Raw genomic sequence first — 27,708 nt, forward strand, 5'->3', positions numbered from 1 at the left:
TCAGCCACTGTTTCTGCACCCACGACAAATCAAAATCTGGGGCCCGTGACAGGACGAGAATAAAAGGAGAAATTCTACTGCTGTGTGAAGATAACAGAAAAGAGGTAATTTTTCAAATGTCTGTTATCCTCCGAAAATTAACACATTGATGATCCTGGCCAATTTTGTATACCTAGTTAAGTTAGGAGAAAGTGATCGTTGAGAAACAAAATATTTACTGTTGGAATCCAAATGTAAAAGCTAAAAAGGAATATGATAATCTCAAAACAAACCACTGAGGTGTCTTTAAGTGGCAGAGCAGTGCTGGAGTTTTGTTTCAGCACCACGGAGAGGTCATGACAACAGTTTGTGGGTTGACAACCCTTTGTGGGTTTTGGATTTTTACCCCAATTCCAAAGATGCTGACCTAAGTCTCAAAATTCCAGTTAGAGAACTGGGAGAGGGGGTTATGTTGTTCTTTCGTTCAAGTTTAGCAGTCATTAGTACGAGGGGTCTGCCCCTCTGCAAGTATGAAGCAGAGGTTGCACCAAGAGGAAAAGTTTTCTCAGGACTGCTTTAACAATGGGCCACATCTTAGAATGAAAATTAAAATAAGCAGGTATGTGGAAACTTCACAGGCATCTTGGCAGGAGCAGTAGTTATTAGTAGAACTTGAACAACTGCTTCCTTGCCGCACTTTCGCACTTGACTTGATTCTTCAGATCAAATTCACCCATTTCGTCCTATGCAATTCGCTAACCTTTCCTACATCTTGTAATGCAAAGGCGGGAATATCCGGGGACACGCAGACACCATCGCAGAAGCGGGTGAGGACACAGCCTCGCCACAGGAGACCCGTCGACGTGGGACGGGGTTAAGACTGTCAGTCGGAAAACTGCAGCGGATCAGCCTAGCCGTGGGCAGCAGCAAGAGAACAAGGGCTGCGGCTTCGCCCCCTACCGGGTTTCCAACGCCTGAGGCGAATTCGGGGCTGGCAAACCAAAACCTCCCGGGTCCGCCCCTTCTGCTACCCTCCCTCTTCCTCCGCTCCCCTCTCCGAGCCCCGCCCCTAGCTCCAGCGCCTGCGCGCCGCGCAAGGGTGGTCTCGGGCTTGAGCCCGCCCCCTGAGGAAGCCTATTGGCCGCCGGGAGGGGCCGAGCATCCTGCGCGGTAGAAGCACGTGCGGAGTGCGGCGGTGGCGACCGCAGCTATGGCGTCGTTACTTTGGGGAGGCGACGCAGGGGCGGCGAAGAGCGAGCGGCTGAGCAGCCATGTAACCGCTACCGAGCCTGGGAGGGCGCAGGAGCAGGGCCTGAGCACCGAGTCCCCGGGGAAGCCCGCCGGGAGGGAGGGTGGCCCAGCTAGTTTGTGATATGGGTGTCAAGTGGTGGAAGGGAGATGGGGGAGGAGTTTGGAAGAGGGCCAAGGAACAGGAGGTCCAGAGAGACAAGACCCTTGGTTCGAAAGGGTGGAGTAAAGACACTGGGAACGCAGCTGCTATCCCAGCTAGACTTGGTGTCCCACTCTGGTTTGACCATGGAGCCCTGCCTCGCCTCCGTCTTGTATCTGCCGTCGCACTTTTCTAGCCACCGTCCCCCTGTTGGTGCTGCGACCCCCGAGTACTCCCTGTATGTAAACTAGCGGCTTAATAAAGAGAAACTTTGTGCACAGGGACTACAGAAAGTCTCCACCAATTTTAGGATAATTCCTACAGGAGACCTATTCCTGAAAGGAATTCATTGATACCTAACGTGGTATTGCACAGGAAACAGTACTCGGGTGGTTTTCCCTGAAGCCCTTCCAGCCCCTGTGGTAGGGAGCGCTCGGCTGCGTGATGGTTGCTTCCTAATACTGGTTGAAATTTGTGTCTTTCAATAGTTTTCAAACCCCATCCACCCCCGGAAGAACCTTCGGGGTATTAAGAGTACTACAGTCCCAAACATAGGTGAGTGCTGTTAGGGTAAAACAGATTGACCTTACTTAACAAGTATTGTTTTCAATCGCTTCTCTGCCAAGAGAAATATCTTGGGCTTCTTTAATTTAACCTTCAGGACCCTCAGCTACCTTCATTTTATCCACTGCTATGCTGGATGACTCATGTCATTATAAATGGAATCATATGCTTTACATTTCTGGTCAGCATTTATCTTTACGCTGTTTCTCTTCCATTCCTTTAGATGGTTCTCTTAATAACACTGAAGAAGAGGATGAAGAAGATGTAGGTAGGAGATAAATTCATTTGCATTTACCCTCCTGGCATTCTGTATCGATCAGTTTATTACCATTTTCACAGTGTGAGTGAATAACGTCTTAATTGGAAAAGGACTGTATTTTCTTTACTAATAGCAAATATCAGAAGAAATTCTAAGAGTGGGTCTATTTCTTTAGAGGAAGATGGGTTGGAATATGTGGGAAGCTGGTTAAGAATTTCCAGCTGCCAGGGAAGAATTAGATCTCATGGACATGGTCATAGGCTGCTTGAAGTTAGAGGTTTGTGTAGCAACCCAGCAAAGTAGATCTTCATAAAGAATGAGTTCTCCATGCTATTTCATTCTTTCTAGAACCTTCTTTCAGAAGAAATAATGAATGTAGCTGCAGTTGTTTGATATACAAACACTGAAAACACTGAATGAGACAGGGCAACTTAATTAATGTCATTCAGGAAGCTTGATATCCCCCTTTTTTATTTTTGCTTTTCTAGTGGATTTGGCAGCTAATTCACTCTTAAACAAGTTAATCCGTCAGTCCTTGGTAGAATCCAGTCACCGAGTCGAAGTTTTACAGAAGGATCCCAGCTCTCCACTTTACTCAGTAAAAACGTTTGAAGAGCTGCGGCTGTGAGTACTTTCATTCTTAGTGTGGGAAAATGCCAGCAGAAAGCGCAACACACAGCAAACTAATCGGCTTATAACAAGTACCATCAGTATTTCCTTTGTTTAATAATATTCAGTATTAAAATGAGGTGTATCCAGCCTGAGAAAGAGATTCCCATCTCTACTAAAAAAAAAAAAAAAAAAGCTAACTGGCTCTTGTGGCAAGCACCGTAGTAGTCCCAGCTACTTGGGAGGCTGAAGTAGGAGTATCCCTGAGCCCAGGAGTTTGAGGTTGCTGTGAGCTACAAAGACACTCTAGCCAAGGTGATAAAGTGAGACTCTGTCTCATAAAAAAAAAAAAGAAAAAGAGGTATATACATTTTGCATGCAATCAAAATAAAGCTCAGGAAACACCAGAATTCCCAAGTTGCTCAGAGAATTGAGAATATTTTTGGTAGTAAAATATATTAATCTTACAGTGCTAAGGGGAATAGCTAAGCCAGGCACAGCCAAATTGCTACTCTCCATACCGAATCTAGATACAGGGGCACTGATGACATAAACGTTCTCCCCTAACCCCTTTAGAAAAGTTACAAGCATTTACTTTCCTAATTATATTTTGTTTGAGATAGTATTAAAGTAAACAACTTTCTCCAAAAAAGTTGGCATTCTCTATTTATCAGTTGCCATTAAGGAAAATGCATTATAACACAAAGAAAAGGAATTGATGCAGACATGGGAAAGGGTAAAAATCCAAAATTATGATGTCCAGACATTTTTCTGGGGTTTTGTTGTTGTTTTAGTCTTCTCTTCCTCTGTCACAGACATTTTCTAAATGGTGGAAGCCTATCTAGGATTAAAAATGGCCTGCCAGTTTTCTACCAAGTCATCTCCCAATTAAGTACATCCAAATATGTGTGTTATTATAGGTGAAAATGCTCAACCCATTTGATTTATCCCCATTCTAACATTTTTTCAGACTCCCAGGAAAGATGCATTTAACAGTATTACCTCAGAAGAATAAGATAGTAGCATGTCTTCTAGGGAGAAATAATAAGAGTCACCTAAATAAAATTTTATCTTCTCTGAAAATTACTGTTAAAAACATCAGTGTCATTCATGAAAAAGAACTAAACAGTGAATATCACTTTGTTTTTTGCTTTTGTGGAAAATATAAATCTCCTGGCAAACGATAACACTCTTTTTATCAGATGAGTTTTTCCTTTTTTTTTTTTTTTGCTTCATTCAGCAGAAAGTGGAAAGTGAACTTTAGGTCCTTACCACTGGCCTTAGCCTAGGTTTATAGCATAGTTTATTGTGTTTGAGAATTAAGGAATGAATTACATATTTTTTATTTTTTATTATGGTTACATAATAGTTGTCTATACTTACACAGTATATGTTTTGATACAGACGTACAATGCATAATAATCAAATCAGAGTAACTGGAGTATCATTATCATTTCTTTGTGTTAGGAACATTCCATTTCTACTCTTTTGGTTATTTTAAAGTATACCATAACTTATTGTTGACTGTAATCACTTTGTTGTGCTATCCAATACTATTTATTATAACTATCTATGTTTTTGCACCCATTAACCATCCCCACTTTATCCCCCTCCTCTCAACCCTTCCCAGCCTATGGAAACCATCATTCTACTCTTTGTTTCCATGAGATTAATTCTTTTATTATTTAGTTCCAATATATGAGTAAGAACACATAAGATTTGTCTTTCTGTGCTTGACTTATTTCACTTAACATATGATGTCTTTCATCTCTATCCATGTTGTTGCACATGGCAGGATTTCATATTTCATGGCTATACAATATTCCATCATATATATATACCACAATTTCTTTATCCATTTATTTATTGGTGGACACTGCTGCAAAAAACATTGGAGTGCAAATATCTTTTTAATATACTTAATTCCCTTTTTTTCAATACATACTCAACAGTGGGATTGCTGAGTCACACAGTAGTTCTACTTTTAGTTTGTGGAGGAATCTTCATACTTTTCTCCATAGTGCTTACACAGATTACGTTCCTACCAATGAGGTATGAGGGTGCCCTTTCTTTGCCTGCTTACCAGCATTTGTTAACTACCTACTCTTATACCTAAAACCACTTTAATTTGGGTGAGATGCTATCTTCTTATGGCTTCGTTTTCATTTCTCTGATGATTTATGGCCATTTGTTGGCCATTTGTATGTTTTCTTTGAGAAAAGTCTGTTCAGATCTTTTGCTCATTTTTTAATTGGATTATTGGATTTTTTTTCCTACTGAGTATAGTTTACAAATATTTTCTCCCATTCTAGGATTGTCTCTTCACAAACGATTGTGTCTTTGCTGTACAGAGATTTTTAACTTGGTGTGATTGTATTTGTCCAATTTTGCTTTGGTTACCTGTGCTTTAGGGGTATTTCTCATGAAGTGCTTGCCCAGATCAATATCCTGATCTTGATTGCCCAATGTTTTCTTTTAGTAGTTTCATAGTTTTAGACGTTAGATTTAAGTCTTTAATCCATTTTGATTTGTTTTTTGTGTATGGCAGAATACAAAATAAGGGTCTAATTTATTCTTCTACACATGCATATCCAGTTTTCCCAGCATCATTTATTGAAAAAACTATATTTTCCCCAATGTATGTTCTTGGCACCTTTGTCGAAGGTAAGTTCACTACAGATGTGTGATTTTATTCTGGGTTCTCTATTCTGTTCCACTGTTCTATATGTCTATTTCTATGCCAGTACCATACTGTTTGGGTTACTACAGCTCTGTAGTATAATTTGAAATCAGGTAATGTGATTACTTCAGTTTTCTTCATTTTGATCAGAATGGTTCTGGCTATTTTGGGTCTTTTATGGTTCCATATAAATTTTAGGATTATTTTTCTGTTTCTGTGAAGAATATTATCGGTATTTGGGTGGAAATTGCATTGAATCTGTACATTGCTTTGGGTAGTATGAACATTTTAATAATATTGATTCTTCCAATCCATGAATATGAAATATCTTTCCTTCTTTTTTTTTTTGCAGTTTTTGGCTGGGACTAGGTTTGCACCCACCACCTCTGGCATATGGGGTCGGTGTCCTACTGCTTTGAGCCACAGGTGCCACCCAAATATCTTTCCATTTTTTGTATCCTCTTCAATTTTTTCCTCAGTGTTTTATAGTTTTCAATGTAGAGATCTTTCAATTCTTTGGTTAAGTTTATTCCTAGATACTGTATTTTATTTGTAGCTCTTGTAAATGGGATTACTTTCTTGGTTTCATTTTGTTTGCTGTGGCATATAGAAATGCTTCTGCGTTTTGTATGTTGATTTTGTATCCTGCAACTTTACTGAATTTGTTTATCAGTTCTAGGATTTTTGTGTGTGTGTGGTGACTTTACATTTTCTCTAGATAGAGGTTATCTTCAAACAAGGACAATTTTACTTCTTGTCCAATTTGGATGCCTTTTATTTCTCTCTTGTCTGATTGATCTAGCTAGAACTTCTAGTGCTATGTTGGTAAGTAACAGTGGTGAAATTGGACATTACTGTCTTGGTCCAGATCTTAGAGGAAAGGCTTTCAGCCTTTTGCCAGTTTGTGTGATACTAGCTGTGGTTCAGTCATATGTGGCTTTAATCATGTTGCAGTATGTTTCTTTTATACCCTATTTTTTAAGAGTTTTTGTCCTAAAGGGAAGTTGAATTTTATCAACTCCTTTTTCAGTATCAGTTGAAGTGATCATATGGGGCATTTTGTTTTGTTTTGTTTTGTTTTTTGAGACAATCTCTTTCTGTTGCCCTGGAGTTGAGTGCCATGGCATCATCCCAGCTCACAGCAACCTCAAACTCTTGGGCTCAAGCAATCTTCATGCCTCAGCTTCTCAAGTAGCTGGGACTATAGGCACTGGCCACAATGCCCAGCTAATTTTTCTGTTTTTAGTAGAGATGGGGTCTCACTGTTGCTCAGGCTGATCTGGAATTCCTGTGCTAAAGGGATCCACCTGCCTCTGCCTCCCAGAGTGCTAGGATTACAGGTGTGAACCATTGCATCTAGCCCAAATCATATGGTTTTTGTCCTTCATTCTGTTGCTCTGTGTTGGATTTATATAAGTTGAACCATCCTTGCATCCCTAGAATGAATCCCACTTGATAATGATAAATAATCTCTTAATGTGTTGTTGAATTTGATTTGTCTAGTATTCTGTTGAGGGTTTTTGCATCTATGTTTTAGTCAGAGATACTGGCTTATAGTTTTTTGTTATTGTGTCTGATATATTTTTCAATATTACTTTTAAAGCTCAGTTGCAAATTGGCTTAATTTAGAAATGCACCTTTCAAGTATATATTTCTGCAACTACTGACCAATCATAGGCTTTGTTTGAATTGTTTTGTTTTGTTTTTTGACAGAAAGGAAGAGTTACTAAAAGGGATCTATGCAATGGGATTTAATAGGCCATCAAAAATCCAAGAGATGGCACTCCCTATGATGCTGGCACATCCGTGAGTTTCCAGGGTAGTGGTATTCTAACTTGGTCATTTTTAGTCTCTTATTTTCTGTTTATGCTCAGACTCTTGTGTTCATTTTATGCCCAGTGGTCTCCTCTTTTCTGCAGACCCCAGAACCTCATAGCACAGAGCCAGTCTGGAACAGGAAAAACAGCTGCGTTTGTCTTGGCAATGTTAAGCAGAGTGAATGTCTTGGAATTGTTCCCACAGGTAAGGAAAGCCTAAGGGAGAAGTGAGAATGCTTGCAGTGCCAATGCTATTTTAGTAATAGATAACAATATTTAGAATAGACACTCTTCTGTAAAATCATAGAGCATTAGATAGCAGTATAGGACAGTGATGGAGAACACAGGCTTTATCGTCTAACTGGTTGCAATGTCAGCCTCTCTGCTTACTAGCTGAATGTGTTAGGCAAGTTAATAAATCTCTCAGAGTCTGTTAACCCTTGTCCGTAAAGTAAAGGTAACATCTATAAAGGCCTGGGTCATAGTAGATCTGCTCACCTTTGAATCCTAATGTCTAGCACAGTGCCTGGCTTATAGAAACCACTCATTGAACAAATGAAGAAATGAATGAATGCCTCATAGGGTCATCATGTGGATTTAATGAAACAATGCATATTTTTAGCACTGTGTTTGGCACAAAATAAGCATGCAATAATGATAGATAACTGTGGGAACAGAAGATCATGCATTTGCCTCCCTAATTTAGCAGAGGAAAGAAGTTAACATTTGGAGAGGGAAGTGTCTTTCCTGAGGTCACACACTTGGGGAGTGAGCAGGGACTAGCCTACACCAAGCTCAGCATCTCCTGCTCTCATTTCTACTCATGGAGAGTGTTGGGTCATCTCTCTTGACTCATTTGACAAGCCAAGTGCCCATATGCACCAAATGAAATGCTGAACACTAGGGCTTCCTCAGCAAAGTTATACTCTGATCAGCCAGAGAAGCTACAAATGTTGGGGACTGAAGCCAGGCCCAGGAAATCTTGTGCATTATAGACAAGTTCAATGCAGTTTGTATTTGGGGTTTGGCGTTATCAGTAAAATTCTTCAGGGTAAGCTGTACTTGAGTACGTACTGAATGTATGTGGAATTGGCTTGTTCCCTTCGCCGTCACAGATCCCCATCTGAAGGATATAAATGTATTAGGTCTCACCAGTTTGTTCTATCAACATTTTTAGTCATCAACAAATCATCATTTATACCAAATATGGACTAACAGATGAAAGCGTTTAAGGGAATGTTATCCTGGCAGGATTATGTAGATATAAATATATAGATAACATAGATGCCTTGAATCAAACAGGGAGTTTTGGAAATAGACAGACTTTGGATAGCAGGCAAGAGGTGATGGAGATCACCCTAAAGCTGTAACTTGTCTGGCATTTCCTCTCTTAGTGTTAATTATTCCCAGCCTCCCTCTGTCTTGCTCTGTGAGTGACTAGTAAATTATGTTTCTAAATACCCTTTGGACAGAACATACAAAAACTAGTTATGTCTCCGTCCCATCCCATTCATCCCTAAGTATGAATCCCTCATACTCAGCACTTCACCTCAAATCTATTAACTATTAAATTGTGTTTAGTTTAAAATGTTTTATTCAACCAAAACCTCCCATTTCATTTCTGTGCCTCTCCCTGTATAAGTTTTTATTGTAGTTCAGATTTGAAAGATGGCTTGTATGAACCTTCCTCCTCCCCTCTACTCTCTGATAGTGTCTCTGCCTGGCACCTACTTACGAGTTGGCTCTGCAAACTGGCCGCGTGGTTGAACGGATGGGAAAGTTCTGTGTGGACGTTCAAGTGATGTATGCCATTCGAGGGAATCGAAGTATGTACCAGTGAGCCAGTCCTGGCTGATTTTGTAAATCCTGGTTTCACCACCATGTTATATAACTCCTCTGCTTTTTCATCTCTAAAATGAGGGAAATAATAGCACCTGTATCACAGGGCTCTTACTAGGCTTAAATGAGACAATAAAACATTGCCCACAATGTCTGGCACACAGCGAGGACCCAGACATTAGGTACATCATTTCCACATCCTGTGAGAAGATGCCTTTATACGTTCTCTACTTTAAGACTGGGTTATTTTGTACAAAACAGTTATTATTTTTGGATTTTTTATTAAAGTATTAACATAGGGGAAAAAGAAACTTTAAAAGACAGAAGGTTAGGAGGTAACAATGAAAGTTCTTTTTTGTCCTTCAAAAACTATTCCCAAAGATAACTTACTCTAGTCATTGTATGTTACAGGAAAGCCTTTGTTTTTTGCTTTTTTTTTTTTAACTCATACTAGCAGAACAAATGGACATGTATGTATTTGTTTTCATTGAGTGTTTCTAAAAATGGGAACACTTTTTTTATAGTGTTTATTCTTTTGACAAGCTGTACAATATTCCATAATTTATCTAATGTAACTTATTGATGGACATTTGGTGGTTTTCTATTTGGGGGAGGTTTGTAGTTTTTCCCAATTGTGCCATATTTCTGAAAGAACTGCTGCAGTGTGACATTTTAAATAACCATGAGGCAAAATCACATATGCAGTTTCTAGCATAAACCTAGAAACTCAAAATTTATCCTAAAAATCATGCAAAATCAAAAAACATAATGACCTGCAGTTTGCATCTTGGAAAATCATTACAGCTATACTTTTGCTTACAAGTTCTATATTGCTTGGCCCTGAATTGTGGCCTGGTTGAGGCTTTTGCATCTGAAGGAGCACTTAAAATCCTTTTCTCCTTAGTTCCTAGAGGCACTGACATCACCAAACAGATTATAATTGGCACTCCTGGGACTGTCCTAGATTGGTGTTTCAAACGAAAATTAATTGATTTGACTAAGATTCGTGTGTTTGTCCTGGATGAAGCAGATGTGATGATTGACACCCAAGGATTCTCAGATCAGAGCATTCGTATTCAAAGGTAATCTTCAAATTCATCCTTTCTTCCTCAGTCTTCTGGAACTTCATTTGTCTGCGGCTCCTAGTTATCTTTATTGCTTAATTCTTAACCACCTTCACCACCTCTAAAACAAGTCAGGGTTTTCATTATTTTCAGCAGCTCAAGGGGCCTTTACACTGTTAACAATTTTCCAACTTCTTCAGTTTGTAACTTCTCTAAGCACTTTACTTCTGCAACACAGGCTTACAGGTGGGGTCTGCATGGCGGATCTGTACATTAGCCAGTAATGTGTTATATTTTAAGCAGAATTCTGAAGAGGGTCTATTAAAACCTGATGAGATTATTAAGAATACAATGAATAATTTGCCTCTTAAGTTGTAGGTGCAACTTAGAGTTTTCCTTGGCCTCTTCTATCAGGATCATTTCAGGGGCTTAAATCTACAGATTACCAGGCCCAATCTCAGACTTAACTGAATCAGAATTTCTGAGAGTGAGTTTTAGGAATCTGTATCACTTATTTCTAAATAAAGTACTGTTATACCCTCAGTGTTGAATTCAAATAGTGTTGAAAGACTTAAAGTGAAAACCAGTCATCTGCTCCAACCCCAAGAACATACCTCTTTTTTCTGCTGTTAACCTTTATACTTCTAAATAATATTCTCATACTGCTATTCCCTATTTCCCATGATAAGAGTAGGAATTTAGTTCTTTTAAACCCCTACCATTCTCTCTTTTCTGTCCTCTCTGTCAGCTCTCTGTAATTACATCATGAGTTTGGTTACATTAACAATCAGCAATGATATCATTTGACAGCATAAGCATTCCTCACTGCTGAGCCAGGCAGTGTATTAACTACAGTTGTCCCTTGATATCTATGGAGGTCCCAGGGTGTCTGTGATATCAAAATTATCAGATGTGCCAGTCTCTTATATAAAATGTTGTAGTATTTGCATATATCCTATGCACATCCTCCTGTATATTTTAAATCATCTCTGGATGATTTATAATACCTAATACTATATAAATGATATGTAGATAGTGTTTATTGTTTTAGGGTATAATGACAGAACTGTACATGTTCAGTACAGGTACAGTTTTTCCCCTAATGTTTTCAATCTGTGGTTGGTTTAACTGACAGGTGTGTAGTCCACAGATACAGAACCCACAGATATGAGGGACAGACTGTATGTTTTATTGTACAGATTTTTCCCTTGGAATTAATAATTGCCTTTTTTCATTTAATTAGTATCATTGTGTAGGTGTCTTTAATTTTTCCCTAGCTGTTCCATCGTATGTGTCGTATGTCACTGCTTTCTCCAAATAGTCAAATACATATTACAAATCCTTTGATTTTTATTTTCCTGGTAAGGTCCCAAGCTCCCTCTCTCCAACTTCAATCTGATTGCTTCTAGACCTGCCACACTGCTGTCATCCTGGGCTTTCTCTTTGTTCAGATACTACGTATAGTTTTAAATCTTCTGTTTTCTGGGTGCTTTTCCTTGGATTATTTCCTCAGTATATTGGAGCATATTTTCTAATGTCTTCGAAATAATACATAGAAGATTCATTTTTCAGCCTCTACATATTGGAAAATGTTTTTACTGTACCTGTAAATTTGATTTTTTGTTTTGTAGTCTGCCTACATAGTAATCCTATGTTGAAAATATTATCTCTCCTAAATTTTAAGAAATGTTGAAAACAAAAGGTTTTTAAAATTATTATGTAATCAATATTGCCAGCTTCCAGTGTTATAGCTGAAAAGTTTATGTCATCTGATCTCCAAGCTTTTGTGATCTGTTTTTCTTTTTGCTCTAAAAGCTTGTGAGGTCTTCTTTCTTTACAGAGATGTTTTTCTTCATTCATTGTGCTAAATGCTTATTGTGCACTTTTATTCTCAAAACTTGTGCCTACCAGTTCTGGGAAAATTTGTTAAATTTGCCCTTTTCCTAGATTGACCAACTTTTTATCAAGCCAATCTGGGATACAGTCAATAGCAGGCAAAAAAAATACAATGATATAGAATAGAAATAATAATCAGACATATGTGTTATTACTTAAAGATAAAATATGAAGAACATGTTTACTTGAATTATATATTTTGTAATTTTCTGTTGCATAAATGTTTTTGACCAAACATGGTGACTCAAGCCTGTAATCCTAGCACTGTGGAAGGCTGAGGGTGGGAGGGATTGCTTAAACTTAGGAGTTCAAGACCAGCAAGAGCAAGACACCGTTCTACTAAAAATAGATAAAATTAGCCGGGTGTCATGGCTAGTGCCTGTAATCTCAGCTACTCCAGAGGCGGAGGCAGGAGAATCGCTTAAGCCCCGGAGTTTGAGGCTGACGCCACAGCACTGTAGGCTGAGCAGCAGAGGGAGAGGAGACTACTGAAAAAAGAAAAAGAAAAACCATGTTTCTTTCTGTTACATAGTACAGTAGGATATTTTTACTTGTTCTCTGTCCTTTTCTAATAATACTTCTCTGGATTGCTTGTGGCTTTCTCTACATGGTAGCAGAGCTGCATATAGTTAAGTGTAAAATTCATTTCCGCTTTCAGCTCTGTTCTTATCAAGCCCACACTGACTGGTATCAGTTCAGTGTGACAGCATCAAGCTAAATATCCTCTTAACAAAAGTGTTTTAAGCATTTGATACTTAGTATTTGACTTTCTAGCAATAGTTTTTATTTATTTTCTATTTATTTATTTTTCCTATTTAAACCTATGGAGTTTTTTTTCAGTTTTATTAAGGTATAATTGACAAATAAAAATCATACATATTCAAGGTATGCAACATGATGTTTTGATATTGTATATATTATAAAATGCTAACCATAATCAGGCTAATTACCATACTTATTATGCCACATAGTTACCTTTTTTGTGTATGTTGAGAATATTTAAGATCTTTTAGATCCACTGTTTGGTCTGTCATTGAGATCTCTTGCATCTATAAATTCATCATAGAGACTGTGTCTAAAGCATCTAATACTTTTAAAACTCTCTGAAGTATATTAGACACTGTAAGCTAAACCTCTTTCTCTCAAGGAAAATAATTACAGCTCATAAGTGATTTAAACGTATAAAATTAAAGGTAGATTCCAAGTAAGTCACAGACTCAGTGAACAAATGAGAAGGTTCTGTTCAACTAGGTGCCCTTGTCTGGTGGTGATTTTTGAGCTCTGCAGGAATTTTATTTCTTTAAAAAAAAGATAGTCATTAGTTTTTGCACAGGCTGTCCATAGCACCAGACAACTCAGTTACATCAGTCCTTTCTTTCCTTTCTTCTAGATTCCTCATGGCCTCTTTAGAGGTCAGCAATCAGTTTTGGAGAAATAGCATGTCATTTCTGCTTTATCATGGTCATTTTCTCCATTCTTATCACAATGTATGTCTTTCCGTTTGGAAAAGGACTTTTTTTGGTCTCAGCGTTTTGAAAATACAATTTTATGGCAGGCCAGCATTTTAAATCTTTTCAATGACCAGCAACAATGATGGTCACAATATAGGCACCACATGTCTAAAGAAGCTGTCTCCTTCCATTCTGTAATATATAGTTAAAAATATTTTTTGAGTGCTTCTGTAAGTTTTAAGAAAACTGAAAAAAACAAAAACTCTGATAATGACTAGCTGAATATCATGGGCAGGGGTCCTAAATTTTTTAAATAGGGGCCCAGTTCACTGTCCCTCAGACAGTTGGAGGGCCGGGCTGCATGTGGCCCGCTGGCTGTAGTTTGAGGATGCCTGGGTAAGGCTGAACATACCCCTCTTTAGAATTGTTGTTTACAAAGTATACAGGATATTTATCTTAAAGATCTTTTCATTTTCTTTGATAAGAAGTTTATAGACCAAATGGAATTTGCCAGAATTTACATTTGGACTGTTTACTGCATAGGCAGATAATTGAGTAATGGCTAGCTTGTATTTGGATAAGATATGAATAATATTGTTTTATATTTCTTGCATTTCATGTGTATTATGACTTCATAAAAATCAGGAAGGTATTTTGAAACTCCATTTCAAAACTGTATAAGAGCTGGGGTCATTTTGTTGTTGTTGCTGTGATTTGATATATTGCTTAACATTCTTTTGAAAGCATGGTCATTGGTAAGGTCTGATAGAGTCAGCTGTATGCTAAAATAGTTGAGATATCTATTACCAAAATTTCCCCATTTATTCACCCATAGGACATTTTACTTGCACCCGTAACTAGGAAACTATACTGTATCTTAGAGATAGGGAGGTAATGCTACAATAATGATGTTCATTTGTGTGGTATGGCAAGCTAATTCAGCATCCACTGTTTTCAACTAAGCCTTGGCCAAAGGGGGAGGGGAGGAAGCCTTTAATTTAGAAGCTCTACCTATCTCATCCTGAACTTGTGAGTTTCTTTCTCTGTATAGCTTTCTACACTCCATTTCTCTACCATGCCCAGTCCCCAGTTCTTCCCTTTATATGATCCGTTATGCTCAGTTTTAGCTATTTACCTTTAGCCCTATTGTGTTTTATCTCTACACTTGTCATTAAAATAACACAGTCATTTAGCTTTCCTTTTTTTGTCTGGATCATACTAGTGGTCTTCCCTGACTTTTTTTTAATGTCTCTTCCTTTTCTTGCATTATGGATGTTAACACCTACTGTTGTCTCTCTGAGGATATTAATTATGGTATTTTAAATTTTTTTCTCTTTTCAAGATTGTCTCTGAATTATCTGAGTTTCTTTTTCTGTTTGTTTGCTGCAGTCTCTATACTTTCACAGCAGACTTTCCCCTTCATATCTGATGACATTTGGCTAGCTTTCTATAGCCTGAGCGTCATTTTATGATGTCATCTGAAGGACTGTGTGTATCTTTGATCATCTTACGGGCAGATAGGCCTTCAGTTGCTGATATTCTGGGAGCAGGGTGAGGGGTGTGTATTTTACTTGAATACTGTCTCCTCAGCTATTTGCTTTGCTCCTGCCTTGTTTTGAGGCTGATATCCCCAAGTCTGGGATTCCTGCATAGGGATTTCTAGTCTTCTGCTTATATCTGCTGAGCTGCATAAAGCAGGGGGATCCAATCACTCCTTACACATATGTTTCACTGCTCTTCCTACTGAAAATAATTTTGGATTGAGATCAAAGGAGATTTCCTTCTTGTCATCTCTTACCAATAAATTACTCTGTTTATGTATAACAGCAATTGAAAAAGTCAGAACTCCAGGAAAGATGTAGTAATCAAAAAGAGCTTTCTGAGAAAGTTCCTTTTCTTTTCTTTTAATATTATAGACATCAAAAGACCTTTCAGTTTCTACTCTAGAGACTACTAAGTGATAATTATGTAGAGTATATATTTTGGTTGTTCAGTCCTCCATTGTTCAATTTTCCTTCCTTTTGTGTAAAAAAGATTAAACCAGTAATATCCAATAGAAATATAATGCAAGCCACATGTATAATATTAAATTTTCTGTTAGACACATTTTTTAAAAACAGATAAAGTTATATATTTTACTTAACCTCTTGTATTAAAGTATCATTTCAACAAATGATATAAAAATATTAATGAGATGTTTTACTCTTCTTTTTTTTTTTTTAATTGAGACAGAGTCTTACTCTGTTGCCCAGACTGGAGTGCAGTAGCCTCAGCCTAGCTCATAGCAACCTCAAACTCTTGGGTTCAAGCGATCCTCCTATCTCAGACTTCAGAGTAGCTGGAACCACAGGCCCACCACAATGCCGGACTAATTTTTCTGTTTTTAATAGAGACGTGGTCTTGCTCTTACTCAGGCTGGCCTCCAACTCCTAAGCTCAAGGGATCCTCCCACCTCTGCCTCCCACAGTGCTAGGATTACAGGCATGAGCAACTGTACCCAGCTGAGGTATTTTGCATTTTAAATACTAAGTCTTCAAAATCCATTGTGTTCTACAAAATAGCCCATAGTTTCTTCTCTATGTTGAATGAGATGGCCCATCCTTGGGATACCGATCCCTGTGCCATCTTTCTCCAGATGTAGGATTGCCACACAGCACATGGCCAAGAGGGCCCAGAATATGAATGTAGAACTTTCCTAGCATCTTATAATATACACTCCATTTTCAGTTCTTTCCACCTAATTCTGGGCCCTGGAGTTCACAGACCCTTGACTTCTTGGTGGTTCTGAGGGAACAGTGAGCTGCACTTTCACCAACACTCTGAGGCTCTCATCTCATATCCTTATCTTCTCTTATTTACCACCCTTTCCATTTCCAAAAATGTATTAAAATATGTTGTCCACAGTTCCTCCTCTCCATGTTTTTGCAGATTGATAACTGTTTTTATCTCTTTTGATCATATTAGTAGGATGTGGGCAGCTGAAACAGTAGCACATGGGGGCAGTCTGTCATAGGTGACCAGAAGTCTGTCAAATTAAAGTAATAACATTGGTGTCACTGCTGTGTGATTTCTTGTGTGCCCCTTTAGCACTAAGTTTGTTCTCCAAAGTGCTCTGTCTTTTCTCTCAGAAGAGCTGGTTTCTCTGGTCTCTATTACTTATTTTGTTTTTAAAATTTAATGTTTTATTGATAACAGGAAATGTATACAGAGAAGTACATGGATAATTATCCCACTCGTGAATTACCACAAGAGGCCATGCCTTTGTGACAGTAGCCAGACTGTGTAATAGAATTTTATTTCCTGACTCCCCAGGATTCCCTCATAGCCTCTCTCCTGTCACTGGCCTCTCTTTCTTCCTCAGGATTATAACCTCTGTCTGTCCTTCCACAAGCTGATGTTGCCGGATTTTGCACTTTATGCAAATTTGGCTTATATTCATTATAGACTCAATGGACAGGTTAGTCAGCACATTTTCCCACTTGGCTCTCTCATATTTATGTCTTGGTTCTTCCCATTCCAAATAAATTCGCTTGTGGCTATGGTTCTTCCTTCCTAAGATACATAACACTTGCCATCAAATGACTAGCCTCTGTTTCCATTTACCTTGGTATGGGATTGTACCATGAAAAGCAGTTGGACTACCCCCATCCCCTGCCGGCTGCATGAGGTTGTCTCTCCTAAGGAGGAAATTGGCAAAAGATACCTCAAACTCTCCAGAATATGTCCTAAATGAGCTCCACATTCCATTTATGTATGTTTCTGCATTCTTGGTGGCAAGAAGGGGTGGGACAGTTGCCAGGCATAGCAGTGCTTGTGGAGCCTGATGGTAGTGGTGTGAAGTACTTAAAGGAGAATGATGTGATAGCAGCTAGTGATGGCCTCCCACCTCTCCCACAGAGCGCTATCCTCTGAATGCCAGATGCTCCTCTTCTCAGCAACCTTTGAGGACTCTGTGTGGCAGTTTGCTGAGCGAATCATTCCTGACCCTAATGTCATCAAGTTACGCAAAGAAGAGCTGACGCTGAATAACATCCGTCAGTATTACGTGTTGTGTGGGAACAGGAAAGACAAATACCAAGCTCTGTGCAACATCTACGGCGGCATCACCATTGGGCAGGCCATCATCTTCTGCCAGGTACACTCTGCCTAAAGGTGGAGTTAGGGGCAGTAATATCAGCAGGTGCGTTAGGGTCAGGCACCATGACCAGCACTTTGTGTGTGTTGTCTGGTTTAATTTTCAGAGCTACTCAGAACAGAGAGTGTCCATATTTTATGGACAAAGCTTAGAAAGACTTAATGTATTAGGATCTTCAATATGGTATTAAACAGTGGGCCTTCTCATTTTAGAGAGACTACATGTAATACTTCCCCACTTAGACTTGTATGTTTGTTGTAGTTTTTACAGATTATAGATTTATCAAGTTAATTTTACAGATTATAGATGTTACTCAGGGGCGGCACCTATGGCTCAAAGGAGTAGGGTGCTGGCCCCAAATACCAGAGGTGGCGGGTTCAAACCCAGCCCCAGCCAAAAACTGCAAAAATAAATAAATAAAGATGTTACTCAGTATTAACAGCACTCTATTTTAATTTTCATATTTATTTTATGCTATCTGACATTTTTTGTCACGTATTTTCTCATCACCATGTAAACACTTTGGGCTTCATGAGATCAGAGTCTCATCCATCTCACTCACCTCCATTCCCACTGTGCTCTTGAAGGGCAGCACAGCTCTACCACTGGCAAGTCGTATACCCTTGGACAAGTTACTTAATATTTTTAAGCTTTGGGGGCTGTGTGTCTGTTTTTTAAATGTTTTAATGAAATTAGGTAGCTACTTCATTAAATTATTGTGAAAACACGTTACCATGGTGTATATCTCAGCCAGATGCCTGGCACGTAGGAGTAGCCTTGGAGTTTATTTATTTATTTACTTATTGCAGTTTTGGGCTGGGGCTGGGTTTGAACCTGCCACCTCTGGCATATGGAGTTGGTGCCCTACTCCTTTGAGCCACAGGCGCTGCCCTGTCACTGTTATTTTTGCATTACGTCCTTTGTTGTTGAAGCAGGATGAGAGGTGGTAAGGCATATTTATCCCCATGTCATGGATGAGAAAGACACAGCTCTGACTGGTTGAGAGGATGTGACCTGTAGAAGCACAGGCAGATACAAAATTCTGTGCCACAGTCTCAGAAGCTTTGAGACTGAGGTGAACAAAGCTCTCCTGCAGCCTTCTCCCCCCTACAGTCACCCTACATGTATGAGCTTCCTAAATACAGCAGCAGGTGCTTTAAACTGGGGTGCTGTGGGTGGGTTTTGCTTTTTCATGCAGACTCGTCGAAATGCCAAGTGGCTAACTGTGGAGATGATGCAGGATGGCCACCAGGTGTCTTTGTTAAGTGGAGAGCTGACCGTGGAGCAGCGAGCTTCCATCATTCAGAGGTTTCGAGATGGAAAAGAGAAGGTTCTTATCACGACCAATGTTTGTGCCCGAGGTGTGTGTGTGTAAAGCAGGTGTTTAGGTGTAATTCACATATAACCAAACTCACTCTTTTCAAGTGTACAGTTCGGTGACATCTGACAAACATATACAATCTTGTAACCATCACTGTCCAAAACACAGCACATCTCCATCTCACCTGCTTCTGTGTTATCTTTTGCAGACAGGCAGTCTCCCCATCCCGTGGCCTCTGGCACCTACTGATGAGATTTGTCTGTCTGTCTTTGTGCACATGACTGAAACATTAGAGCCTCTGTGTCTGACTCCCTCCACCTAGCAGTGCTTTGGGTTTCACCAGTGCTACGTGTGTCAATAGTTTGTTCCTTTTTATTCCATCAATAGTTCGTTTACCAGTTGGTGGACGTTTGTAGTACTTCCAGTTTGGGACTATTCTAAATAAAGCTGTAATAAAAATTCATGTGTAGGCCTTTATGTAGACATACGATTTTATTTTTCTTGGGTAAATACCTAGGAGTAGAGTTGTTGGATCCTATTACACGTTCAGTGTTGTAAGAAACTGCAAAACTCTACCGCAGTGGCTGCATCATTTTGCACTTCCAGCAGCAGTGCAGGAAAAGTCTAGTTGCTCTGCATTCTTGTCTGCAATGGGTATTGTCACTCTTTCTGACTTAAACTGTTCTTCCAGCAGATATGCAGCAGTATCTCACTGTGGTTTTAATTTGTATTTCCCTAATAACTGATGATGTTGAACATCTCTAAGCTCTGTGAGGCAGGAGGGGACCTTTATTTTTTCAAGACAACAGCCTTCCGACTTTCTTCATCCTTCCTCTATATCCTTGCTTTGACTTCATGCTCAAAAAATGTTTCCTGATTCATTCTTAGTTGGACAAATAGAACTAAGAGAAGTTAAGTGCTAAGTGCTGCACGCAGGAAGGGTTCCTGAAAAAGGATGTGGCCCCTGCCCTCAGGAGCTCATCATCTAGACTCTTGCCTGTCTAGACTGGCATGTTCTAATAGAGCATCCTGCAGTGATGGGAATGTCCCGCTCTGTGCTGTGCAGCAGGCAGCCGCCAGTCATGTACAGCTCTTGAAACACCTGCAATGTGGCTAGTATGATTGAAGGACTAACCATATAGGGCAGCATGATTCCAGACCCTTAGCCCCAGATTCAAGGCCCAGCACAGAGGGCAAGGGTCCCATCTCAACTTGTTTGTGCTGGGTGGAGAAGGCACTGAAGGCTCACAGAGGTCTTCCTAGGCAGTGTTAGTCTGGAAAGGCTTTAAGGAAGAGTGATGGTTCTGTTGGATGAGAATTTACAATTTGGGAAATGGCCAAACCTTATGACTGGAGTATTGTATTTGTGAGTCAGACAAGAAAGAGATGAGACTTCATGTGACTCAGGGTTCTGAATTGCTTGTACTTTGTCCTGCAATGGGTTCTGAACATAAGTATCTGGAACATGGGTGTAGTGCCCATTGTGGGAGAGATTTGAGGAGTGGCAGAAGAGAGAGGAAAACCAGTCTGGATGTTATTGTAACCATGGACACAGGGAAGGGATAAAAAAGACCTTATGAGAGCAGTAGGCTTGGGATGGAAAAGAGCAGAAACCCCATGCGGGGGAGAGGAGGACACGAGCCGAGGGCCTGTGGGACTTGGCAGAGGGAAGAATGCTTGTCCCCACCTCCTCTCTGTCTCTCACTGTACTTATTTAGACCTCTGTAGAATTAGCCTTTCTTGATACTTCTTCTCTCTAGCATCACAGACATCACAGCATGCAAGTCTGTTTCTGTTACATAAGCCCAGTTGACTTACAAATTGTCTCTGTTAATGAGAGTTCCCTCAGTAACTGTGATGCTGAATCATACAGTGTCTTTCCTTTTCTAGGAATTGATGTGAAGCAGGTGACAATTGTTGTGAACTTTGATCTCCCAGTAAACCAAGCACAGGAGCCAGACTATGAGACCTACCTTCACCGCATAGGGCGGACAGGGCGCTTTGGGAAGAAAGGCCTCGCCTTCAACATGATTGAAGTGGATAAACTGCCACTGCTCATGAAGATCCAGGACCACTTCAGTGAGTAGCATCACCTTTGCAGCACAAGCTGCAGACGGCGAATGCTAACAGCCCCACATGTGGGGAGCTTGAGTATGGGGACTCGTCAGAGTGTGGAGGCAGAAGCCAGGGGTGGACAGTCACTATCTGACAGGCAGAGTTGAATATGAGACAAGTGATGATGTAATTCTTACGTGGCAGTTAAAGGAAAATTTAAAAATCATGTAGAATTATTAATGAGCTCATGTTTATATGTTATAGCTCATTCTAGAAACTGGAGCTGACTCTCACATCCTATAAAGAAATACCTAAGCAAAGTAACAAAGTCCTTTAAGATTATCTTCTGTCCCTAGCTTCCTCTTTGATTAATCCTTTTATTTACCCTCTTCTCCACCCTCCCAGAGAGGACATTCCTGAATTCGGAGGTCTATGGCCCTTCCTCCAGCCCCCCTCTAAACGAGGTGAGCTCTGATGCTGGCCAGCTGCAACTCTAGACTGGCAGATCACACTGATGGAGACACAAAGGGCCCCATGACTAGGGTATCAACTTCTCAGATTACCCCATGCCTCAAAGCCCATGGATGTAGCTGAGGAGCAAGGGACGAGGAAAATCTCCACCTTTTGGGATGGTGGTCCTCAACCTTTGTGGGAAGCAGGGAAGTGCCCATAGACACACATATGGAATGTAAGTTTTAGAAATTTGAAGACTGATAACAGCATATCCACCTACCCTTCAGGGAAGCAGGTTAAGTGCCCCTGTATCAGGCCAACTGGGGAGGGCAGAGGGAAGCACTGAGGCTGCTGTGACTGTGCTGAGCTGAGCACCAAGGACCTGGTCTCAGCAGGTGGCCGCAGTGGGGGCCCCTCTTTTCTAGCCTGCCTCACTTCTACTTGGGCCCTTTTCTACCCCAGATACGTACTTTCTTTGGTCTGGTACACTTGGCACTGCTTTAGTGAGTATTAGTTGGTTATTTTGGTGGCATTCTTTTCCATGTGTTCGTACATCCAGGCTTTCCATACAAGGTGTTACTCTCTTCAGAAATTCAGAGTTGGATGGAATGAAGCTGCATTCAGTCCCGAGGGTAAGACTCATTCCATTCTCTTTTGTTCTTTTAGACAATAGTATTAAGCAACTTGACCCTGAAGACATGGATGAAATTGAAAAGATTGAATATTGAAGAAAGAACTTTATTATTTGTAAAATATCCTAATTTATGTGGGAATGTTCCTGTCGTTTTGAAGGTAAATTTTTTTACGTTGAGGCTTTTTCAACATGAAACTGTCACAGGTGACAAAATAAATGTCATGGCACTCTTAGTTTTAAGACCTGAGGTCTTTTCGAAAACTAATTGATGTGAAACATGTGATCCTTTTGAATAAAAAAACGAGATTATTTCTTTTTCTAATCTTTTTACAGGTAAACATCTCTGTGTGGGCTAATGGGATGTGTGGATTTTATTTCTGTAATCTGAGCAGAGGGAGCTCTTGTGAGCATCTCACAGTGCCACAAGAGGGCGGTAGAACTTCGCAGGTTTTAGGGTTTGACCAGGAGGAAAGCCTTAGGTCTCAGGCCTCCCTCAAGACTGCTCCTTCCACCCATCAGTGTCTCCCTCCCTCACTCCCACTTTCCCCCAGGAGCACATGCATGTTCTTAAAAGTACAGAGTATAACCTTTATAAGGTGAAACCTTTTGGAGGAGAGTATTTTCTTGCTTTAATGTTTTGAGTAATGTATAGAATTTCAGATTTTTTTTTATTTTGATTCTTACTGTCTTCAAATTGGGGAAGATTTACTCCATCATCAGTTATTTCATAGTCTCTGAAAATGTGGCTATATTATACACATTTCTTAAAAGTAGGTAATGAAGGGTTAAAAAAAAGCAAACCCATTTGCCCTATTAAAGAAATAACATTTCAGGGGACAAAAGGTTTTGCTTTTAAGAACATAGGGTTATATCAGAGAAGTCTGGATATTTTCTTGCAGTCCCATTAGGAACCTTTTTATTTCTTACATTTGCTACTCAAAAGTAAGACGGTGAGTTTGAGTAAGTGGGGTGAATAGACACTACCCCCAGAAAGCCAGAGCAGCTCTTGTAGCTAGAGCCAGACACCAGCTCTGTCACAGCACCAGACTACAACTGTGGTGTTAGCGAGGGCTCCTGTCACCCTGGTTTCTGGCATATCTGCTTTGATATCCTACTTGCTTACCCCCCACCCTTATCCAGAAGTCCAGGGCTCAGAAACACATAACAATCATTGCGCCCCCTCATTGAATAGCAGGTACTTAACTGTGCACTGTTTCTGCCAACCCTCAAGGAAGGGAGTGAACGGCACATAGCAGTCATCCCACAATCCAGTCCCCCTTGCAGCATGCTAGGCCCATTAGAGAAAGGTTGTGTGGCTCACTGGCACAGCATGGGGGATTGACCCTTGTCCTGCCAGGTAGCCTGCAGTGAGAGTGTGTATTAATAGCATCTCTCAGAGTGTACATCCTCCAGCCTTGCATTTGTCCACCTAGGTCCACTGAGGCAGCGTTCCAGACCCAGCTCATCACTAGAACTATCTGGAGATACAGATGCCTTCCCCCACTCAGACAAAACCACTCTCAAGGGCACGGTTCAGAAATACTTACATAAGAGATCTGAAAGTACAGGTAAAGCATAGGCAACAAAGGCCACTGTCTTCAGAAAGAGACACCAAGGCAGAGCGCAACCCTCAGAGAGAGAATATGTAAAAAGCTGAGGCCCCACTTCTGAGTATCTCTCCAGCTCTGCTCCTGCTCTGCCTGCCTTTGTCTCTGCCACCCACGTGTTGTAGCACACCATAGGTGTTTGATGAGTATTTGTTCTTGTCAAGGAAATATTTTTCTTTCTTTTGCCATTTCCCCATTGACATTCTTCCTTGAGGTTTTCCATCCTGGTTTTGAACCCCAGTTATATGACACAGGATGAATCAGCGTTTTCAGGACCCTTTGCTCTCTCTGACTACTTGAGAATTGAACTGGACTTTCCACCACACTCAGTGCAGCCTTTGGTGTCCTAAATAAAACTTTACACAGGGGTGTCCAACCTGCAGCCCGTGGGCCCCACGATGATTTTGTGAAGACTTTTTTTCTTTAGTGTGAGATATCATGGAAAGTATGCATGGACCTTTTCTTTTGCTAATCATCTTTCCTTAGGGTTTGTGTATTTCCTATGTGGTCCAAAACAAAACATAGACTTCAGTAGCGCAAAAAAGAAAAAATTACCCACCCTCTTTCTAGTTCCCATCTCTGGTAAGATCTCTACCAGTTATTATGAGCATCTTCAGTGATTTTCATTGGGCACCTGTTGCCACAGGACTGCAAACAATGGGCATTCTTCGTCTTTCCCCTGGACCACTCCTCAAACCCTTCTACCTCACCAACATGGAAGGCAGCACAGCCCCCAGCTCTCTGCACACCTCAGCTGTGTTAACACTGACTCAGTTTGGTAGATCAGCAACCCAAAGGCTTGCTGCAGGGTGCCACTCCTGGGTCAGAACTGTGAACAACTTAGCCATCTCGCCACAAGGCCAGATCAGAGTCATCACTCTTAATACCTGCCTGAGGAAGAAGTAAATGGAGAGGCAAGAAATAGGTGATTTGCAGTGCATCTGAGCTGGGTCAGTCAGCGGTGTATTACTTAGCACCACATATTAAGCCAAATCCATCAGGTTTTTCTTGGCCAGCTTCACACTGTTAGCATATTAAATCTGCACTTACATAGAACTATCAGGACTGTGATATCCAGCAGATGAGTGAACACCTTGCCTGGGGCCCAGCCACTGTGATGTTACAAGCTGGAGCTAAGGCAAATATTAATAATAGGAAAGGCAAAATGAGTTAGTCATTGTCTGGGAGGGTGTCTGACAGCTCCTGCTCAAGAGACATTGCTTTTGGTCATGAGAAAGTGTTTATCCTCCTCAGAAAACCTTAGTCACAGTGAAAACCACTGGCAGTCTCTGCACACATGATGTGGAAACCTTAAAGGATTTCTGGGTTGGGGCCAAGGAGGAAGGACAGTGAGCACTTTCCAGACACCAGGGAGAAAGGCTGGCTTTGTTAGCCTTGGTGTGGCTCCTGGTCCTCTGAGAGACTCAGTCTCCTTCCCTTGATTCAGTAGGCGCCTGGACAAGAAAGAGGACCCAAGAGAGACAAGCCAGATGCAGGGAGGGGCTGCACTTCCCAGCTCTCTGAGCCAGGTTGCTGCTCTGCTCCACCCCATGGATACTGTGTGCACCTGAGCCTCCTGGATGACTTGAGACTGGGTGCATACTGGCTTTACTAAGGCAGTAACAGAAGGATCATATCCTCCTAATCCTAGCCCCCTCACTCCAATCCTCAACCACCTTGAAGTAATAATCATGTGTATCAAACCCTCCAATCATTTTAACCCACAAGCTGTGAACTATCACAGTGTTGCTATATGCTGTAGGGAGTACCAATTTTCTGCTCTAGAAAAAATCCGAAAAGTATTCCTCACCCCAATATTTTCTCTACTTTTTATCAATGGCCAAGGGAAGAGTGAGGCACTTTCCCTCTCCCTTCTGTCTGCTCACTCCTCTTCCTGGATCCTGCCTTCTCACTTGCCAACCTCCTCTGCCCTGACAGGTCCCTTGGAGAGATGGGCTAGCTATATCCTGACCTTCCCATGACCCCTCCCTCCCTGTCCCTTGCTATGTTTCCTGGTGTCTACTTGGAGAGATGCTGTTTGAACCATTGTCTCAAGATGCCTGTCTTCCTCTGGTTCCCCTCACTGCTTTGCAAACCATCATTTTGAAATCATAATTTGGGTAGGGTTGAAACACCATTCTCCACTCTTTTGAGACAGTCTTACTTTGTAACCCTCAGTAGAGTGCTGTGGCGTCATAGCTCACAGCAACCTCAGACTCTTAGGCTCAAGCAATTCTGTTGCCTCAGCCTCCCAGGTAGCTGTGACTATAGGCACCCACAACAGCACTCCGCTATTTTTTTTTTTTAGAGACGGGGTCTCGCTCTTGCTCAGGTTGGTCTCGAACTCGTGAGTTCAGGCAATCTACCCACATCATCCTTTCAATGTGAATTTTCCCCCCCTCCTTTAAATATTAAACTTTTAAGTGCTCCTTGTGAAACACAGGAAAGATGCCTGCCGTAGATGACTCTTAGCTTGAGAATCTGCTTTTGTTTCTGGTTCTTCCCATTGTTTGTTCTGGCCCTATCCCACAGCAACCCACCCTTTATGGGATGTCTGTGGACAACCTCAGACTCCTCACTCCCTGCTCCAGGTCAAACATCTTTGAGTCCCTTGGAAAGCCCAGACTGCTGAGATTATAGGCGTGAGCCATGGCATCTGGCCCACTCTTGCCAAGTTTAACAAGAAATTGAATGTCTGTTGATTGCTCTAATTCAAGCTTTGACATTCTCACAGCAGCACAGAAAAACACACAACAATAATGAATGAACACCATTCAGCAAGACATCACCGCATGTTGACATGAACACAGCTGTGAGACACTGATATACCAAGATTGTGAGACCTTACTGTGTTGTTTGTAGCAGTGCTGCCAGTGTAAGTGCATGGTGACAAGGTCTCGAATTTGTCACCCCTCGTATGTGTGAATTGATTTTTTCCAAATAAAGATATTTACCTTTTGTTTTTGTTTTTTTGTTTTTGTTGTTTTGTTATTGAGACAGACTCTCACTTTGTCATCCTGGGCTAAAGTGCCATGGTATCATAGCTCACCACAACCACAAACTCTTAGGCTCAAATGATCCTCTTGCCTCAGCCTCCCAAATAGCTGGGACTACAGGCACCCACCACAACACCCACCTAGTTTTTCTATTTTTAGTAGAGACGAGGTCTGGCTCTTGCTCAGGCTGGTCTTGAACTCCTGAGCTCAAGTGATCCTCCCTGCTCAGCCTCCCAGAGTACTAGGATTACAGGCATGAGCCATTGCACCCTGCTATTAATCTTTTTTTACTGATAAATATATTTTCTCTGTCTGCCTTTTAAAATTTGTTATAGTTGTTTCACACAAAATCCCTTGATTTTAAAGTAACAATATATCAATAATTTTTTGCCTTTTTTTGTCTGCTTGCTCTATAATGTTACTACAATGTTCACTACTCTAGAAAACATTTCATTTTCTTATCCATTATTGTGATTTTTATTGTTAAAATGATATCTTACTTTAATCCATCTGAAATTTGTTCTGATTTGAGGCATGTCAAATTGATAACATTTTAAAAATGTTAACTAATAATTCCAGTACCAATTACTAAGAAACTTTGCTTTCTATTTTCTTCTGCTATCTCCTTTACCATATTGAATTTCTGCATACCTTGGTACATACCAAATTCTGGGTATCTACTTAATTCTAGTTTATTTTTGTGTCAGTACCAGTTTTAAGTATTACTGTTATATGTGGGTTATTATGAAAGTTTTGGGCTCGGCGCCTATAGCCGAGCTAAGGTGCCAGCCACGTACACCTAAGGTGGTGGGTTTGAGTCCCCAGTCCGGACCCGCCAAACAACAATGACGGCTGCAACCAAAAAATAGCTGGGCATTGTGGCGGGTGCCTGTGGTCCCAGCTACTTGGGAGGCGGAGGCAGGAGACTCGCTTGAGCCCAGGAGTTGGAGGTTGCTGTG

The 27,708-nt window shown here is 40.7% G+C and overlaps 1 protein-coding gene across 2 annotated transcripts; it reads left to right on the forward strand.

Moving 5' to 3' along the window:
- The first annotated feature begins 64 nt into the window (after positions 1-64).
- DDX25 (DEAD-box helicase 25) lies at positions 65-22,748 on the forward strand. Of its 2 annotated transcripts, none has more exons than XM_023516766.1 (12): positions 65-104; positions 1,858-1,924; positions 2,157-2,201; positions 2,681-2,816; positions 7,195-7,287; positions 7,401-7,503; positions 9,010-9,124; positions 10,042-10,219; positions 17,446-17,683; positions 18,882-19,044; positions 20,895-21,083; positions 22,179-22,748. In XM_023516766.1, exons 5-12 carry the CDS (start codon positions 7,226-7,228, stop codon positions 22,238-22,240), a joined length of 1,110 nt encoding a protein of 369 aa, XP_023372534.1. In that variant the 5' UTR covers positions 65-104; positions 1,858-1,924; positions 2,157-2,201; positions 2,681-2,816; positions 7,195-7,225; the 3' UTR covers positions 22,241-22,748. The 2 variants fall into 2 exon arrangements, with proteins under 2 accessions (XP_023372534.1, XP_003795931.1); XM_003795883.1 differs by lacking the exon at positions 65-104 and adding an exon at positions 1,054-1,252 and having other exon boundaries at positions 22,179-22,468.
- Positions 22,749-27,708: the final 4,960 nt, after the last annotated feature.

This window comes from Otolemur garnettii, unplaced genomic scaffold, assembly GCF_000181295.1.
Source record: "Otolemur garnettii isolate 467f Iridium unplaced genomic scaffold, OtoGar3 scaffold00097, whole genome shotgun sequence".
Taxonomy (NCBI): Eukaryota; Metazoa; Chordata; class Mammalia; order Primates; family Galagidae; genus Otolemur; species Otolemur garnettii.

Excerpts from the sequence above, each read along its gene's own strand:
- DDX25 (XM_003795883.1), top strand. The coding sequence starts at position 1,190 with ATGGCGTCGTTACTTTGGGGAGGCGACGCAGGGGCGGCGAAGAGCGAG. Across the intron at positions 7,504-9,009 it reads TCTTGGAATTGTTCCCACAG|TGTCTCTGCCTGGCACCTAC; the intron begins GTAAGGAAAGCC and ends ACTCTCTGATAG. Across the intron at positions 9,125-10,041 it reads TGCCATTCGAGGGAATCGAA|TTCCTAGAGGCACTGACATC; the intron begins GTATGTACCAGT and ends TTTTCTCCTTAG.